At 35.9% G+C, this 19863-nt stretch overlaps 1 protein-coding gene, 1 long non-coding RNA gene and 1 pseudogene across 2 annotated transcripts in view; all 3 read right to left on the bottom strand.

Annotated features, from left to right (window-relative positions):
• Nucleotides 1–19863, bottom strand: part of IFT88 (intraflagellar transport 88) — a 168644-nt gene that overhangs the window by 112152 nt on the left and 36629 nt on the right. Inside the window, 5 exon segments of the mRNA XM_028531560.2 lie at nucleotides 10266–10497; nucleotides 12386–12500; nucleotides 13755–13857; nucleotides 15113–15217; nucleotides 18663–18753. Coding sequence (XP_028387361.1) covers nucleotides 10266–10497; nucleotides 12386–12500; nucleotides 13755–13857; nucleotides 15113–15217; nucleotides 18663–18753 — 646 coding nt within the window.
• LOC114512627 lies at nucleotides 963–1764 on the bottom strand (annotated as a pseudogene).
• On the bottom strand, nucleotides 17869–18367 carry LOC118498952. The gene is made up of 2 exons (XR_004901442.1): nucleotides 18273–18367; nucleotides 17869–18034 (listed from the first exon to the last, which is right to left on the bottom strand). It is a non-coding gene; the product is annotated as an uncharacterized LOC118498952 (long non-coding RNA).

The following is a 19863-nucleotide window of genomic DNA, read 5'->3' as shown; positions in this document are numbered from 1 at the left end:
GGGCTGTTTCCAGATCTTGGCTATTGTAAATAATCCTGCAATGTACACAGGAGTGCATATATTGTTTTGAATTGCTATTTATGAGTTTCTTAGAATATTTCCCATGTGGGATTCTAGGTTATAAGGCAGATCTATTTTTAATTTTTTGAGAAAACTCCACACTGTTTTCCACTGTAGCTGCACCAATCTGCATTCCCACCAACAGTGTATGAGGTTTCCTTTTCTTCACATCCTGCCTAGCATTTGTTTGTTGACTTATTGATGATAGCCATTCTGACAAGTGTGCGGTGATATCTAATTGTGATTTTAATTTGTATCTCTCTGATCATTGTGATGTTGAGTATTTTTTATAGGTCTGTTGGCCATCTGTATGTACTCTTTTGAGAAGTGTGTATTTAGGTCCTTTGCCCATTTTTTATCCTGGTGTTGAATTGTATTAAGTTCTTTATACATTTCGGAAACTAACCCCTTATCATTAGCAAATATGTTCTCCCATGCAATGGGTTGCCTTTTCACTTTGTGAATGGTTTCTTTTGTTGTGCAAAAGCTTTTTAATTTGATGTACTCCCATTTGTTATGGTTTTCTTGCCTGTGGAAATATATCAGCCTATACACTGCCTATGTTTTCTTCTATGATTTTTTATGATTTCATGACTTACATTTAAGTCTTTTTCTTTGTGTATGGTATAAGTTGGTAGTCTACTTTCACTTTTTTGCATATCTGTCTAATTTTTCCAACATCATTTATTGAAAAAACTGTTTTTACTCCATTGTATGCTCTTGCCTCCTTTGTTAATAATTGACCATAAAGGTGTTTATTTATGAGCTCTCTTCTGTTCCATTGATCTATATGCCTGTTCTTTTTTTCAATACACAGCTTTTATTGCATCTTTAAATTACACAAATAAATGTAAGAAATACTGCAAGTAAGTATGAGGAATCATTCAGTACCTTGCTGTCTCTATAGCTGGACAACTTAGATCTTATTCATCATCCTGCTGAACTGTTCTTTTTTCAGAAACACAGATACCATTAGAAAATTCTCTGATATCCTTTTTTTAAATTGTTGTGGCTTGCCGAATTAAAGCAGCTAAATTTGATACAAATTCAACGTCATTTCCTTCCAGAATCAACTCATCTTTCTGGGTTTGAGATACTGAACAAGCAACGCCTGACCTCATTTGAACTCTGCGGATGTATTTTTTGCCCAAGAAATTTCTGATTTCAAGAAGAGAACCATTCTCCTGAATAACAACATTGATGGGGAAGTGAGTGTACATAGACCTCATCTTGTAGCGGAAGCCCAGGGTAATGCCCTTGATCATGTTCTGTACATGACTACAGATAATGCAAATGGTGGCCAGTTCCTTTCTATTTCCTTGCTATTTGTCAACCTGAAGCCTTCTTTTTCTTTCCAAGAAGACTGAGTTCTACATTGATATGGCTGAAGTCCTTCTGCAGGGTGCCTCTGGGGCCCTTCTCAATAACTGTGCACCCTTTCAGAATGATGTCAACATTTTCAGGGATTTGGAAAGTCTGATTGCTGAGAATGGTCTTCATCCTTGCAGTAGAAGTGGGCATGAGAGAGCTATATGTCTGTTTAGGTTGTTTTGATTACAATAGCCTGTATTATAGTCTTATATCTGGTATTGTGAACCCTCCAATTTGTTTCTTTTTCAAGATTGCTGAAGGTATTTGGGATTTTTTTTTGTTGTTGTTGTTCCATATACATTTTGGAGTATTTGTTCTACATCTGTGGAATATGTCATTGATATTTCAATAGGAATTGCACTAAATCTATAGATTGCTTTAGGTAGTATGGACATTTTAATGTTAATTCTTCCAGTCCATTAACATGGTAATTGCTTCCACTTGTTTGTATCCTCCTCAATATCTTCCTTCAGTATCCTATAATCTTCAAGTACAGGTCTTTTACCTCCTTGGCTAAATTTATTCCTAGGTACTGTATTTTTTATTGTGGTTGCAATAGTAAATTAGGATTGTTTTCTCAATTCTCTTTCTAATAATTCATTATTGGTAAATAAAAATGCCAATGACTTCTGAATATTAATTTTGAATCCTGCTACTATGCCAAATTCATTTATTAGATCTAGTAGTTTTCTGGTAGAGTCTTTAGGTTTTTCTGTGTATACTATGATGTCATCTGCAAATAATGAGTTTTACTTTCTCCTTTCCAATTTGGATGGCTTTTATTTTTCTTCTTATCTAATTGCTGTGGCTAGGACTTCCAGTACTATGTTGAATAAGATTGGTGAAAGCTGACATCCCTGTCTTGTTTCTGATCTTAGGGGAAACACTTGTATTTTTTGCCTGTTGAGTATAATGTTGGCTGTAGGTTTGTTATATATGGCCTTTATTATGTTGAGCTATGCTCCCTTTATTCCCACTTTGCTGGAAGTTTTTATCATAATTGGGTGATGTATTTTATCAAATGCTTCATCAGCATCTATTGATATAATCATGTGATTTTTATCCTTCATTTTGTTTATGTGATATATTATACTTATTGATTTGTGCATATTGTACCAACCTTGCATCACCAGAATTCTACTTGATCATGGTGTATTTCCAGATCCAGTTTGCTAATACTTTGCTCAGGAGTTTAGCATCTATGTTTATCAGTGATATTGGCCTATAATTTTCTTTGTAGTGTCCTTATTTGGTTTTAGCTTTATAGTAATGCTCCCTTGTACAAATAGCCTGGAAGTCTTCTCTCCTCTTAAATTTTTTAGAATAGTTTGTGAAGGATAGGTGTTAGTTTTTCTTTGAATGTTTGGTAAAATTCCCCTGTGAAGCCACTGGGTCCAAAACTTTTGTTTGCTGGGAGTTGTTGTGTTTTTTTTTATTACTACTTCTATTTCATTAGTTATAATTGGTCTAGTTAGGTTTTCTGATTCTTCCTGATTCAGTTTTGGAAGATTCTATGTTTCTAATAATTTATCCATTTCACTCAGGTTGCCCAATTTTTGGCATATAGTTGTTAATAGCGTTTTCTTACAATCCTTTGTAGTTCTCTGGTGTCAGCGTTTAACTTTTCCTCTTTCATTTCTGGTATTGTTTATTTGGGTCCTCTCTTTTTTTCTTGATGAGTAAGATTAAACATTCATTTAACTTGTTTTTCTTTTCAAAGAACCAGCTCTCAGTTCCATTGATCTTTTGTAATTTTTTTGTCTCTGTATTTTATTTCTGCTCTAATCTTTATTCTTTCCTTCCTTCTACTTAACTCTGGGTTTTGTTCTTTTGTTCTTTTTGTATTTCTTTTAGGTGTTTGTTTAGATTGTTTATGTAAGATTTTTCTTGCTTTTTGAGGGAGGCCTGTAATTGATGAACTTCCCTCTCAGGACTACCTTTGCTGTGTCCCATAGATTTTGGGTTATTTTGTGTTCATTGTAATTTGTTTCCAGGTAACTTTTGATTCCTCCTTGATCTCCCTATTAACCACTGATTGTTTAGTAACGTGTTATTTAGTCTGCATGTATTTGAGTTTTTCAGTTTTTCAATTTTTTAATCTTTGTTGATTTCTAGTTTGATACTATTGTGGTCAGAGAAGATGCTTGATATGATCTTGAATTTATAAAGACTTGTTTTGTGTCCTAACATGTGGTCTACCTTTGAGAACAGAATGTTCCATGTACACTTGAGAAAAATATATATTTTGCTGCTGAACTAACACAGATGCTGAGCAGCTGCTAAAAAGTTCAGGCTGGACAGAATATGGCCAAGTACACAGAAACTGTGTGATGCTGTTAACTGTAGAGTGTGGACAGTCAGCTGAAGCACTAGAGAGTCTCTCCCATTGGTCAAGATGGCGGCAGGAGGAGGCTGTTACACTGAGTGCAAACAAAAGCTAGAAATATGAATGGATAGAGCCCAAGTGCCAAAAGATAGAAATATAAGTTGATAGGAAATAAGCATGCCAAAAGCTAGACATATGAATGGATAAGACTTTACTGTGACAAAAGCTAAAAATATGAATGGACAGGGTCCAAGTGCACTGAAAGCTTGAAAGTTGAATGAATAGGTCCCCTGAGCACACCAAAAGCTAGCAAGATTATTGAATAGAGAAAAAAAGTGCTTCTCTCCCTATCCCTATAAAAATGGTGGGTTTGAACTAGAAAAGACATGGTCTTTGAGGCAGTAGTCCATCATTCTCCCATGTTGTTTGGCACCTGAATAAAACCTCTTTACTTTTGCACTAGCACCTGCTTCATGACTTTGGCTTTTGTTGTGCTAGGCAGTCAAACCTCCATTTTGTTCAGTTAAAAGATTATCAATTCTAAATTCAAATACAAATGATTTAATGATCATCATTAAATGATTCATCATGATGAATTTGTCATGATGATGTTTCATCATCATTAAGATTACTTAGCTTAAGCCATATCTTCACTCCCTATTAAAAGCATTGATGATTTTTTTCACAACATACAGTACTTTTTCTCAAAATGAAAGTAATTAATATATCATAGTTAAGGTTTCCCCAGCACTTACTATACTCCATGTACTGCTTTAAGCATTTCATATGCACTACCTAATTTAATCCTCACAACCATGTAAGGTGGGTTATTACAATTAGCCTTATTTTGTATCTAATGGAACTGAGGTATAAGAGAGTAAGAACTGAGTGAAGGAGCCAAGAACAAAGCTGCAATGCCCTTAAAACCTGTTAATAAAATCTATTAAGTTCAACTTATGAAACTGACATTATGATACTATTTTGATTTTTAAATACAGGCAGTTTTACATGGTTCAACTTAATGTAAAATAAAAGTGGTAAACCAATGAGTTATGTGTAAAAATATGAAAAATATTTTAAAAGCATTAAGAAAATTAATCTCATTCCAGAAACTACTACTTATATTTTGGTATACTTCCTTCCAGGTTACATTCATGTATGAATGTATATCAGTATTTTTTACTAAACATTACATAATATTTTCTCAGGTCTTTGAAAATATGACTTTTGCATTATGTTGCATCCTAGAAATACGCATGAAGGATGGCTCCTTTTCATTTTTGATGTATTTAGTACACGTGATTTTAGTTCCCTCTGCTCAATAATGACTACAGGAACAATTAAAAAGAAGGCTTTATATTATTCTTTTCTTTTCTTATTGCTGTTCAATTACAGTTGTCCCCATTTTCTCTCCATTACTCTCCACTGCCCTATCTATGCTCCTATATCCCAGTCAGTCCTTCTCCCTCATGGGTCCTTTATATATGTTCTTTGAATTGACCCTTCCCTTTCTTTCCCCCTTTATTTCCCTCCCCAGTCCCCTCTTAAAGAATGCATATTTTGCTTCTTTGGGATGAAAGGTTCTGTATATAACAGTTAAGTACATTTGATCTAGTGTGTTGTAGAGTGTCACACTATCCTTGTTGACATTTTCTTCGGAAGATCTATCTATTGTTGACAGTGGGGTGTATAGTAGGGTGTTGACACACCCTACTATAAGTGTGTTGCTATCTGTTTCTTTCATGAAGTCCTACAAGATTTTCCTCATATATTTCGGTGCTCCTATGTTGGGTGTATATGTTCACAATTTTTATGTCTTCCCTTGAGTATTATGAAGTATCCTTCTGGGTCTCTTTTTATAGACTTTGTTTTGAAGTCTACTTTGTCTGATATAAGTATTGGTACCATGGCTTTTTTTCCTGTCCATTTGCTTGTAATATTTTTTTTCCAGACCTTCGCTTTCAGTCTGTGTAGGTCTTTTGTGGTGAGGTGGGTCTCTTGTAGGTGGCACATGTGTAGTTCATGTTTTCTTATCCATTCAGCTACCCTATGTCTTTTGATTGGAGCATTTAATCCATTTACATTTAAGGTTATCATTTTATAGGTACTTATTCATTGCCATTTTCACCCTTTGTACCTGTGCTCCTCTTTCTCCCTTTTTTTTTTATCTTCTTAAAGCAGTCCCTTAGCATATCTTGCCATGCTGGTTTGGTGGAGGGGTATTCTTTTAGCCTTCTTTTGTCTGGGAAACTCCTTATTTCACATTCCATTTTAAAGGATAGTTTTGCTGGGTAGAGTAGTCATGGTTGCAGGCCTTTGTTTTTCATTAATTGGATTATTTCTTGCCATTCCCTTCTGGCTTGTAGCAATTCTGTTAAGAAGTCAGTTGCTAGCCTTATCAAAGCTCCCTTGTATGTTACTTCCTATTTCTCCCCTGCTGCCTCCCTTGCTTTCTTGTTGCCTTTCTCCCTTTGTCTTTGGATTTTGCCATTTTAATTATGATGTGTCTTGGAGTGAGCCTCTTTGGGTTCTTCTTGATTGGGACCCTCTGTGCTTCCCGGACTTGTGTCACTTTTTCTCTCATCAAATTACGGAAATTTTCCGTCATTACTTTTTCAACCAGGTTTTCTATCCTTGCTCCTCTTCTCCTTCTGGTATTCCTATTACATAGATATTATTATGTTTCATGTTTTCCTGCAGTTCCCTTAACCCTTCATTCTTTCTGAGTTTTTTTTCCTTTTCTTGCTCTTTCTGGGAGTTTTTTCTACCTTGTCCTCTAGCTTGCTGATTCAATCCTCTGCTTCATCTAGCCTGCTTTTGATTACTTCTACTGTGTTCTTCAATTCAGAAAATGTATTCTTCATTTCCTGTCGGTGCTTGTTAATTGTTTCTATGTCCTTTTTCATGATGTTCACACTAAGTTCCTTGTAACTTCCCTGGAGCTTTTTGTAATTCTCACTGAGCTCATTGAGCTTCCTTATAACCATTGTTTTGACTCAATATCTGATAGTTAATACTTGCCTCTATTTCATTTAGCACTCTTTTGGGGGAATCTTCCCTTCCTTTTGATTGGGGGTTGTTTCTTTATCTCCCCATTTTAAGACAGACTCTTCTTGTTTGCTTCTGCTTCTTACATGGATCTGCTTTGACTCCCTGTCTCTGTGGTATGAACTTCTATGGTATGAGACCTGTGTGATTCAGTGGTGAAGTATCCTTGATCTTCTGAACTTGATGCTCTTGGGATGCCCTTTATCCCATTTATGTTGGCTCTCTGGGTGTAGCTGGATTTTGATTGTTGTTGGGTCACTATTTGGTGGGTCCTTCCCTCCAGCTGGTTGACTGAGGGTCACTCCACCCACCGTGTCTTGTATGCTGTTGTACAGGTGCTGCCAGAACAAAACCACAAAGCCCAGGAAACAAACCCATACCCACAAAAATAACTCTTACCCACAATCCTGCTATCAACAGCAAATGAAACAGTATTAATAAGGTTGTGAGAGATTAAGACTATTATAAGGAAGGAGAGCATATATGAGATGAAATACTGAAATAAAAATAATCTTCAGAGGGTAGAGGGAGGAGCACTAATAAGAGTTGGGAATCTGAGCAATGTGAAGAGGGGATGTAAAATTTAAATCATAAATAAAAAGGGAATGAAGAAGGCAGAATGGAGTAAGAGAAGGGAAGCATACTGTATTAGGTTTAAACAGAAGAAGTTGGATCCAAGGAAGCACACACCAAAGCACATCATAATTACATTACCTAAGATTAAAGATAAGGAGTGAATCCTAAAAGCAACAAGAGAAAGGGAGACAGTTACCTACAAAGGATTTCCCATTATACTTTCAGCTGATTTCTCAAAAGAAACCTTACAGGCAAGAAAGGGCTGGCAAGAAGTATTCCAAGTCATGAAAGGCAAGGACTTACATCCAAGATTGCTCTATCCAGAAAAGCTTTCATTTAGAATGGAAGGGCAGATAAAGTGCTTCTCAGATAAGGTCAAGTGAAACGACTTCATTTTCACTAACCCCTTATGTGAAATGTTAAAGGGACTTATCTAAGAAAAAGAAAATCACAACTATGAACAAGAAAATGACAAGAAACTCACAACTATCAATAACTGAACATAAAATAAAGGAAACAAAAATAAACCAAGCAAACAAATAAAATAGGAACAGAATCACAGAAATGGAGACCAAGGTCGGCGGGGGGGGGGGGGGGGGGGGATGGGGAAAAGGTACAGGGAATAAAAAGCATAGATGGTAGGTACAAAATAGACATGGAAGGGTAAGAATGGTATAGGAAATGGAAAAAAGCCAAAGAACTTATATGTATAGCTCATGGACATGAACTAAGGGTGAGCAAGGACAAATGCTGGAGGGAGAGAGGGTGCAGGGTGGAGGGGAATAAATGGGAGGAAAAAATGAGAGAACTGTAATAGCATAAACAATAACATATACTTTAAAAAATAAAATAAACAGAAAGAAAAAGGAAAAAAGTAAATAAATAATAAAAAATAGGAACCAAATTGGAGAAAAAGATCTGCCACAGCACTATGAACAACAAATAAGCTAAAATTAATATAGATGGGATAGGAATAAGAGGGGAAAAGAAAGAAAAGCTTAAAGAGATATCTAGAGGAAAGGGAAGTGATTTTGAGATAATAGAAGGAGAGAGAATACTAAGAGTGAGGAATGGAAACCAGGCTAAGACAGAAAAAAACAATATTTGAGAGAGAATAAAAAGAAAAAGAAAAAATAAAAGAAAAAAGGCAGGATGAAATAGAAAAAAAAGAAAAAGAGGCTAAGGAAGGGAAAATTAAAATTTGAGACAAAAAATGTAGGAAAGGGGAACAGTAAAATTTGAAATTTAAAATACAAAAATAGTGAAGATCTAGAAATAAAATTGAAAAAATACAACACCAACTACCCTATCCACAACCAAAAAGCAATAATTGCTAAAGGTGGAGAGAGAACATGGGTATATTAAGAGCAGGAAAAAGAATGTGAGATGATAACTGACAAGGAAATTGGTTTTGGGAGGCTGGACAAGGTAGAAATAGTAAGAGTATGGAATGGAAACAGGGTGTAGCAAAAGAGAAACCAAAATTTAAAATGAAAATAATAGAGGAATGAAGAAGGTAAAATGGGGTAAGAGACGGGAGGAGTAAAATATGTGAACTGAAATAAACTATAATATAAAATCTAGTGACTTAATATGCACAAACTTGAAGGACAAGAAATGAATATCAAAAAGCTATGCAGGAAAGAAAATATCACAAACCATGGAGAAGACAATGGTGGATTTCATCTCAGTAGCATCTAGTATCAACCACCACTTTTTGTTTCTGGCTCTGCCTCTGGTGATGTCAGATGGTAACCCCGTCTGGCCTTAGGCAGCCTGTTCAAGACTACTAGAGATCTACTGTCTGTGGCTGACTCCTTGAGTTGTTAATCTAGTCACTCTACACTCAGCAGCCAGGCTTCAGCACCACAAGGCAGGGCAGAGTCCCTCCTGGGGGTGGGGTTACTGCTTCCCCACATGCTGCTGCCACTTGAAAGAGAGTGGTCTGCCTGAGCACGATGGCTACTGCAGCATGTGGGATGACTCAGCACCAGGATCCCAGAGGCTACTCTCTCAGTTCTCTCCCCAAAGCCTCTGTCTGCAGTCTCTCCTCAAGCATCTCTAGTCCACTCTGACCCCATCCTTTGCCAGAGCCCAGGGTAAGCGGCTGCAAATGAAGACTTATGCATTGGCCTTTTAAACGGCTCTTTGTATCTCCAGCCATCCATCTCCCGCAGGGAGCAACCCAGCCACTTTTTGCAGCTGGATGTTACCTGTGTACTTTTTGGACTCTGGTGCTGTAGGCTGAGGATCCCAGCTTAGGGTTTAGACCCCACACTTCTCAGGGGGACTCAACCAGCCACTTAAATATCCCTCTGTCACTTTAGCTGCCACCTGTGGGTGCCGAGCTGGGCCTCTCACATCTCCACTACGCTCCTTACCAGTCATGTTGTGCTGAAGCTTTTTCTTCTGTCTGTCTATGGTTATAAGGCTTCATTCTCACTATTGTTCAGTTGTTTGTCCCAGATGATTTCTCCACAGTTTTGTTGTAATTCCAGATTGGTCCTGGGAGGAGGTTAGTGTGACTTCCACTCACTCCTCCCCCTTCCTGGATCTTTCACTTTATATTACCCTTTAATATATCTTCCTATTAAGAATGGCATGCAATCTTGTTTTTCCTATTATTCTCCTTTGTTTTTCTGACTAAAACTGTACAGTTAATCTGCTTTAATCATACATTCTCATCCTACTTCAGTGGATTCCCATTCTCAAGCTAATTTAAATAACAAATGAAAATGATAAAACACATTAATTAAACTTATTTAATTGAAACACTTTAGGGCTAAGGGAAACCTAAGAAGTCACCCACTCAACTTTTTCATTTCTGGAAACAGAAAAGCAAGGATAACTAAGGGCTAGCTACCACAGTCTTTCTCATACTCACACTTGGTGAAATGTATTTATCATCTTCATCAATTTCTAATGGGACAGCAATCAGTTTTTGGAAAGCTTTCTTCATTTTCTCTCGATCTCCAACAGCAAAGTAACTGAGAATGAGGTTGAAGCCGGCCTTCAGGTTTGGTGCCGTGCTCATTATGTGCTCAAATGAATTAATGGCATCAGAGTACTGGCCTGTTTTAATAAATGTAACTCCAATGTTCTGCATAATTTTAATCCTAAAGAGAAATAAAGAGGGATCAGCTTTAAGTCTGAACTCCTCAGTACAGTAGTCAAGACATTCTACAGATAGTTTTCATCTTTTCTTTCCCACTTGACTTTTTTGTTTTGTTTTGTTAAAGCTTTGCTGAGGCTAAATTCACATATCATAAAATTTCCTTGTTTTCAGAATCTAACTCAATGATTACTGCTATATTCACACAGCTGTGGAACAACAACCATGGTTTCATTAGTAATTTCCATCATCCTAAGACAGCAACAATAGCAGCAGCAGCAGCAGCAGCAGCAACAACAACAACAACAACAACAACAACAACAACCAGTGCTCATCAACAGTCACTCCCATTCTTGCCTCCAGCTCTGGCAACACTAACCTCCTTTCTGTGTTTCTGGATTTGCCTTTTCTAGATGTTATATATAAATGGACTCATACAAATGTGATATTTTGTGTTGGTGTCCCTCAATCACCAGAATAATCTTTTGAATGTTCCTGATATTGTAGCACAGGTCAGCATTTCATTCCTTTTATATTGCCAAATTGTATTCTATTGTATGAACACACCACATTTTATTCATCCACAGCCTACTTGATGGACACTGATTGTTTACACTTTTGGTGATTATGAATGATGCTGCTATGAATATTCGCATATGATCCCTGTGACAATATGTTTTCACTTTCTGGATTATGTACCTGAGAGTGGTACATACAATACCACTGGTCATACAATAAATCTGTATTTAATTTTTTAAGATATTGGCTAATTATTTTCCAAAGTAGATGTACCATTTCACATCACCAATGCACGAAGTTTCCAGTTTCTGATTTCTCTACATCTCTTCAATACTTGTTATTGTCCATCTTTTAATTACAGACATTCTAGGTTGTGATACCATCTTACCTAACTATCTATCAACATAATCCCTGTTTCAACTGCATTCATTCATTCATTCAGTTCTCTGACCAGATCATAACCACTGACCTCTCTGACTCTTCTCATTCTGTTCCTTTTGAAATGCTTCCCCTTCTCTCCACTTAAGTGACCATTCTCCAGTACACCTCCTTCATAATGCCTTTCCTGACCATTCTTGTTCTCAATGATTATTCCCTCAACTTAATTACTACAGCACCTCTTGATTCTTGATAATTAAGCACTTAACATGGGCTGTCTAATATTATTACCTTTTTCTAAAATGCTCAAATTCTTGGTTTCACCCAGGTTAAAAGTACTTCAAGGGCACTGTTTTATAAGTCGGATATTTACTGATGATAATAAGATATCATGCATAATTAAAAAATAAATGATAATGGAAGATGGCATTTACAAATAAATTAACTTTCACAGAGGGAGTATACTGGGCCTGGAGGAAATTATGACAGTATCCTGGAAACCTATGTTCCTAAGATTATTACCAATCCACAAGGTAATTTACTGGGTCTGCTCTTGAAATATTATAGGAATAGAAAGTGTCCCAGTTTCCCCCTCCAACCTCCTCTTCTAAGATTCAGAAGCAACCCCTTCCTCCCCCACGATTTCACTCTCAATCTATAGCACAAATGTCTAAGGGTCTGAATTTCTAGCCTTGGATTCTAGAGTATGGTGAGTCGGAAAGGACAAAATTTTGATTTTTGTGCTGGCAGTTAGCTGTATTTGGTAGTTATCCTTTATGTAGGCCAAGTAGCTTAGTTTTATTTCAATGGATCATACATTGTGCCTTTAATTTGTCATTATACAAATGTGTACAAGTACAGACATGACACGAATCTAACACCTCTCATGTACAAAAACCTCAAAACATTCAACTCACTGACAATAGATCAGAAGAGTCATCTTGTTTCTGAGATACAACACAAATTTTACAAAAGTTATCATTATATAAACTCACCTCATTTCTTTATGGACACTTGGAATTTGATCTAATGCCATCCGGTAGAATTTAATGGCTTTGGAATAATTTCTTTGCTTTAAATAAATATTTCCCATGTTCACTTTCAATCTTCCTAATTTAAAAAAATGAATGAATGTAAAATAGTCTGTTTTTCATTTTGTCTATATTTTATATAACCTTAATTCATATTCTTTGATACTTTTCTCAAGTTATAAAGGTTCAGAAACTACCTAAGATTCTCTCTTTAACACAGTCATACTATTTTCATGTATCCACACACAAATTCTTTGTGGAAATGGAACTAAAGACAGATGGATTCCTAAAAATCTAGCTTAAAAATACCTGATTTACATTAAAAAATTGGAGTTGTGTTATTTCTAAGAAAACATGGGATTTTAAAATTAGGCTCAAAAATGCCATACACATTTTAATACGATATTAATAAACTTTACTACTGTTACCAAAAATTACACAATAATATGCATGCTAGATATAAACTGTAACCTCTTGGGGATGAATTATACAAGAGGAAACATGCTCGATGGAGTTGCCTTGGCTCATTCTACTTGTGATGACAGAACACATTTTTGTTTACTACTAGGTAATATTCTGGGTTGGCCAAAAAGTCTGTTATGTTTTTTCCATCTGATGGCTCCAGTAGTGCTTAGTTGTCTTTAACGTCATTCAAAACAATTTTGTTAAATTGTATTGTGGCAGCTGTTATGTCAGCATGCATTTAAACAAAACTTATAAAAATTGGTAAATTTTTGCACAGACATTTTAATATTGAAGATGGAAGAACATGTGCAACATAAAGCATATTATGCTTTATTATTTTAAGGTAAAAATGCAACTGAAATGCAAAAAAAGAGATTTTTTTTGGAGTGTATGAAGAAGGTGCTGTGATTGATTGAACATTTCAAAAGTGGTTTGCAAAGTTTCTTGATGCTGTTGACATTTTGGCCAAATAATCCTTTGCTTCGGGGCTGTCTTATGCATTGGAAGATGTTTTAGCAGTACCCCTGGCCTCTATCCACTAGAAGCCAATAGCGGGAAATAGCTGACATATTCAAAATAGCCAGATCAATAAAGTTATTGGTAAAAATGAAAAATGTGTCTTTTATTTTATGGAAAAAACATAACAGACTTTTTGGCCAACCCAATACCTCATACCAGCTGTATTTCCTCATTTGCATTTGTGTGGATTTCCATATAAATAGTATCTTTAAACATGGCACCTCTATATAAATATAAATTTATTTTAGGGCATAGATCATTTCAGTGTAAGAAATTATAAAGTGAGGAAACATAAATGAACACAACAAAATAACTATACTTATTAGACAAACTGACTATAAACACCTACCTGCATTGGTAAACATCTTATTTTTTACAATAACTTGATATGTGTTTAGTGCTTCCGCATACATTTCATTAGCTGAATACTGACTGGCCAAGTTGAAAAGAACCTAAGGGGAAAAATATTGCAGACACACAATGACCATTTTAGGCCCCTTTTGCTTTTAATCTTTCTAGAGATTAAAGTCCTATAACAAAGCTACTTATATCAAGACACCCAACCAATTAGAAAATGAAGTAGACAGAGAAAATCTTGCATTCCAAATGGACCAGAACATTCAGATAGGTAAGGCTGACCTCTGAATGTTAACTTTATTTTCTACATATTCTTTCTAATTTAGGTAGTATTTGTCATCCATTAACCTCAGCAAGACCTACAAAGAACAAGCGTGTCTTATTAATGTTTCTGGTGATAGAAGGAATAAGGAAGATAGTGAACCAAATTCTTTTTCTAAGTATAAATTACATTTAAGTAGAAATATCTTAAACCTTTATTTGAATAGTAATTCTCTATCTGTAAAATTATAGTTTAAATGGAATGATTGAGCAAAAAAGAAAAAAACTTATGGACATGGACAACAATATGGTGATGGCAGAGGGGAAGGGGCTGGGTGCAGGTGGAAGAGGGTATGGGGGGATAAATGGTAATGAAAAAATACAATAAAACAAAAAAAACTATGTCAAAAATAATTTAAGTTATTAAGTTATAGCAAATTATTTCAGAGGTAAAAATATGATCATTAATATTGATAATGGAATTAAAAATATTAGCTCAAATAGTAAACATCAAAAAATTCTTATTCAGTTTCAAATGTCCTTTTTTCCATGTGTTTGGCATATGAAGACATTTCCTCTGGGAATACACCCTTTTACACAACACTATCAACATCAAGGAACTGTCTTTTCAGAATTAAAGAAATTTTGCTGGAAATTAGCTATTTATTTATGTTTTTGTTTGTTTATTTAGCTACCCTCATAGAACATTCTTATTTGCCTCATTTGAAGTTCTTAAAAAGCACAGGCCAAAAGTCCACATAAGAATCTCATTAAAGTAATCATATTGGAGAGAGCATAAATATTGCCAGTCTTCAAGAAAGAGAGTCATTCATTGGCTGGTGGGTTTGTGAGTGCTTACTAACTTATTAAAAACAACAAACTAAATAAAAGACCTTTGCACAGACTAAAGATGAGAGTGTCTCATGAATTCCTGTTCAAAGAAAGATTATTATTAATCTAATTCTAGGAATCGGAGGTTCATTAAGTTTTTAAAAATAAAAGGAAACATGAAATAAAAAAGGTAAAAGACTTCTGGAATCTGCAAATCCTAGCCAAAATAATTTTACACAACAGGTAATTCATACTTACTGAGTACGTTAAATCCAGATTGATGTTTTCTGGAGATGTCACCTGCTCACGTTGTCTCACCAACACTCTCTCTTTTCTTCCTGCATCTTTTGCCTTTTCTAAGGCCTAAAATAAAGTTTACACTCTGAGCATTTGTTATGAGCATCTGTGCATTTGGGAAACACCTGCATGTAGCTGAGCTGAATGCAGTATCCAATCCTAGATGCCCGGGGCCAGCAGTACCCTAACCACACACTCCCCTTGAAAACAAACCCAGACCATTTGTTTAAAGTGGAGCTCCCCATCATAGAAATATGTGCTTATTCTTGGAGAGACAAAATGTACAGAAGTTTTGCCCCAAGTCCTGTCTCTTCATCACCACTCCTTGCACTACTTTTAGGTTTGACAGTCTTTGATTTTTATTTTTTCCCAACTCCTGAATCTTTGGATATTTTAATTCCATCTTGTGAGATAAGAATTTAGATGGATTTGTCTTGTTTCTGGGATGCCCAAAATCTAGACAAGTCACAAGATAACTCCTACTCAGTGTTATAGTAGATGCTTAGTTTGACTCTCACATTCTATGCAGAATGCCAGGAACTTTCTATTTCTATTGAGGGACTAAGTACAGACAGATTAATTCAACAGGAGGTTTTTTTCTTTTTTTTTAGAACTAGATTTAAAAAAGCACCAGTCTTATTTATGAGCAACAAAAGTAGCTTTTCTTTTTTTTCCTTTCCTTTTTTTATTGATTACAGTACTACAGTTGTCCCAATTTTGTTATCCTCTTTATCTCCCTCCTCCCTGCACCCTACCACCCTCCAGCATTCCCCCCACCCTTAGTTCATGTCAATGGGTCATACATATAAGTTCTTTGGCTTCTCCATTTCCTATACTATTCTTAACCTCCTCCTGTCTATTTTGTGCCTTCCTATTATGCTTCTTATTCCCTGTACCTCCCCCTCACCCACTTCCCCTCCCCACTGATAATCCTCCATGGGATTTCCATTTCTGTGATTCTGTTCCTGTTCTAGTTGTTTGCTTAGTTTTTGTTTTTGTTTTCTGGTTCAGTTGTTGATAGTTGTGAATTCGTTGTCGCTTTACTGTTCATATTTTTCTTTTTGTATTTCTTAGAAAAGTTCCTTTAACATTTCACATAATAAGGGCTTGATGATGAACTCCTTTAACTTGACCTTATCTGAAAAGCACTTATCTGCCCTTCCATTCTAAATGAGAGCTTTGCAGGATAGAGTAATCTTGGATGTAGGTCCCTGCCTTTCATGACTTGGAATACTTCTTTTCAGTCCCTTCTTGCCTGTAAGGTTTCTTTTGAGAAATCAGCTGATAGCCTTATGGGAACTCCTTTGTAGGTAACTGTCTCCTTTTCTCTTGCAGTTTTTAATTCTCTCCTTATTTTTAATCCTGGGTAACTTAATTATGATGGTCTTGGTGTGTTCTTGCTTGGGTCCAATTTCTTTGGGACTCTCTGGGCTTTCTGGACTTCCTGGAAGTCTGTTTCCTTTGCCAGATTGGGGAAGTTTCCCTTCATTATTTGTTCAAATAAGTTTTCAACTTCTTGCCCTTCCTCTTCTCCCTCTGGCATCTCTATGATTCAGATGTTGGAGCATCTGAAGTTGTCCCAGAGCTTTCTCAGCCTCTCCTGTTTTTGAATTCTTGTTTCTTCATCCTGTTCCAGCTGGATGTTTATTTCTTCATTTTGTTTCAAATCCTTGGTTTGAGCCCCAGTTTCCTTCCCTTCTCTTTTGGTTCCCTATATATTTTCCTTTATTTCACTCTGTACAGCCTCCATTTCTTCCTTCATTTTACTACCAAGCTCAGTCATTTCTGTGAGCATCTTGATTACCAGTGTTTTGAACTCTGCATCAGACAGGTTGGCTATCTCCTCATGATTTAGTTCTTTTTCTGGAGTTTTGATCTGTTCTTTCATTTGGGTCATATCTCTTTGTCTTGGTGCACCTGTTATGTTGTAAGGGGAAGAGCCTTAGGTATTCACCAGGGCGGGGCTACCCTCTTTGCTGCTTTGTGGTGCTGTCTGTGGGGGAGGGGACAGAGAGGGAATAATGCCACTTGCTGGCTCTGCTCTAGCCCTAATTTCCATCACTTCTCTCACTTCCCAAAAGCAGATTGTGGCCTTTCAGATGCTGATTTGCAGATGTATGGATTTGTGTACATTTTAGGACCCTGTGGTCCTCCCCCATGGACTCTCCTATGATCCTGAGAGTTTCTCCCATTGCCACAACTCCTACAGATTTTTACATTCAGAGGTTTTGAGTCTTTAGTTACTCACGCTGAAACCCTGGGTTCTGCAGTCTGTCTTGCTTCCCAATGGTTCTTCTGAGCTTATTGGCCCACAAATATGTGACCAACTGGTCCACCAGCCACCTCCTTGGCTGTGTGTCCTCTCCACCTCTGCTGCCTGTCTCTGCCCCTCCTATCAGTCTGGATGATTTTTTTTTTAACTCCTTGGTTGTTGGACTTCCATGAAGTTTGAGTATCTGGCATTTCTGGTTGTTTTTTGTTTTTAAATTTGTTGTTGTCCTTCTTTTGGTTGTACCAGAAAGTGAAGTGTTTCTACCTATGTTTCTTTTTTTTTTTTTTTTTTTTTTTTCTTTTTTTTTTTTTTTTTTATTTCAATCATTGTTCAAGTCTATGTTTCCATCATAGCTGGAACTCCTGGGCTGCTTTCTCCAAATCCTTGGCGTATCAGTACATGTGCAGATCCCCAAAAGTAGCTTTTTCACACCAAACAATTCTTCCTAATGGTGTTCATTAATCAGATAATGAAAGTCACAGAAATTATATAGTATGACAAAGTAATGTGAACAAAAGCAGATTAAAAGAACATGTTTAATAATTTTTAAAAAGCAGAGTAGGATTCCCAGCAAGAAAACTATGATTTTGCAGTCTACTTAAGAAAAACTACTGCTCTGGCTGGCGTAGCTCAGTGGATTGAGTGAGGGCTGTGAACCAAAGTGAGGCAGGTTCAATTCCCAGTCAGGGTACATGCCTGCGTTACAGGCCATGACCCCCAGTAACCGCACATTGATGTTTCTCTCTCTCTCTCTTTCTCCCTCCCTTCCCTCTCTAAAAACTAAATAAATAAAATCTTAAAAAAAAGATAAAGACAAAGCAAGAAAAATTATTTAAAAAAAAGAAAAACTACTTTAGGGTAGTGAGGCTTAAATAAGAAAAGAGCCATTTGTACTGTGTGTGGATGCAGGTTGGGTTTAATCCAATAGTCTACCAGGCTGCAAATACAAATATATTTACAAATACAAATGTATTTAACCAACAAATACATTAGAATTTTCTTCCCTTACTGAAGTGACCAATATGAAAATTATAAAATCATCCAACTTTTTTGACATCAGAGCTTATGAAGGAGAGTGACAACTGCAGGTTCTCAAAATAATTTTCAGTGAAAACTTGAAGGCCAGTCAATAGCAAGATAAAAATATTTATATATATGCTTTCACATGTGCATAAATAAAACCAGATAAACACATATACATACTTCATCATCCTGACTCCTGTTAGTGTATGAACTTACCAGTTTTAAGTCTCCACAACTGTTGGCAATACAGCTTTCTTCTACCAACTCATTTACTTTCTTCTCTAATTGTCTAATCTTTTCTTCTGGACTATTAAAGAAGAAAGCAGGTAATTATTCAACCACCAATAATATATATTGATACTAAGATTTAATTTACTTTTAACATTTTCATTTTAAGTGCTTTTAAAAGTGAAGAACGGGTCATAAATGAAACAAATGTATAAATGGCATTAAATAGCAAATGTACCATTGTTTTTAATAGTTGCATTATATAATTATTCAGAAAAACAGTAAAAACAGTTATCATTTACTTAGTGTAAGTATAATTTTATACTGAGCAACATACTTTACCCCAATTACGGCATTTAATTCTCATAATCACATTTGCTACAAATACTATCATTATTTTTCTTACTAATAGGGAAACAGGTTTAGAAGGTAAGTGCTGTGCCTTAGATCACACAGAAAGTTAGAGCCAGGATTTAAATGCAGTAAGGTAAGTCTGGGAGCTATGCTGTTGTATTATCATCCCCAAGAGAAAGCAGACCCTTTTTTAGATGAGTGGCAAATGGGGACTTTATCTGGTGGTTAGGAAAACTGAAGCCCTCCATAAAAGAGATAACATAATTATTATTATTTACTACCAGATAGGTACTGAAGAGAAGGTTTCTAACAAGGTGAGCAATTCAAAACCCCCTGACTCTATTAGTAGCAAACATAGCACCTCAAATCAGTCACCTTTCAAAAATGACATCAATTTCTTTTTGCTGCCATTTGCTTCCAGCAAATAACACAATACTCCAAATGCACAAAAGTGCCTAGATAATATTTTACATGTATATCAAAATACATTGTATTTTGATCCTTCAGAAATGAGATCTTTAAAAAGAATATAGGAATGAATTTAACAGCATAGCCTTGCCTATAGGATCATATTCTTCAGTTGAACCTGCCTACAAATTTCATCAGGTGGGATACAAATTTCATCAAGTGGATACAGAGATCTATCCACAAAATTCTAAGTGAACAATGAGCATAATGGATGGTGGTTTCATAAAGGTTACAATGAAATACAGAATTCTATTTTTTGATTGTCTGAAACACTCTAAGAAATGTTGCTGATTATTATTATAAAACCTAAAATATCAATATAAATTTTGTTCTTGTTGTTTTTGCTTGTAACTTGGACTCTTGTTTA

Source organism: Phyllostomus discolor, chromosome 2 (assembly GCF_004126475.2).
Source record: "Phyllostomus discolor isolate MPI-MPIP mPhyDis1 chromosome 2, mPhyDis1.pri.v3, whole genome shotgun sequence".
Taxonomy (NCBI): Eukaryota; Metazoa; Chordata; class Mammalia; order Chiroptera; family Phyllostomidae; genus Phyllostomus; species Phyllostomus discolor.
This window is presented reverse-complemented; position numbering and strand designations above follow the sequence as displayed.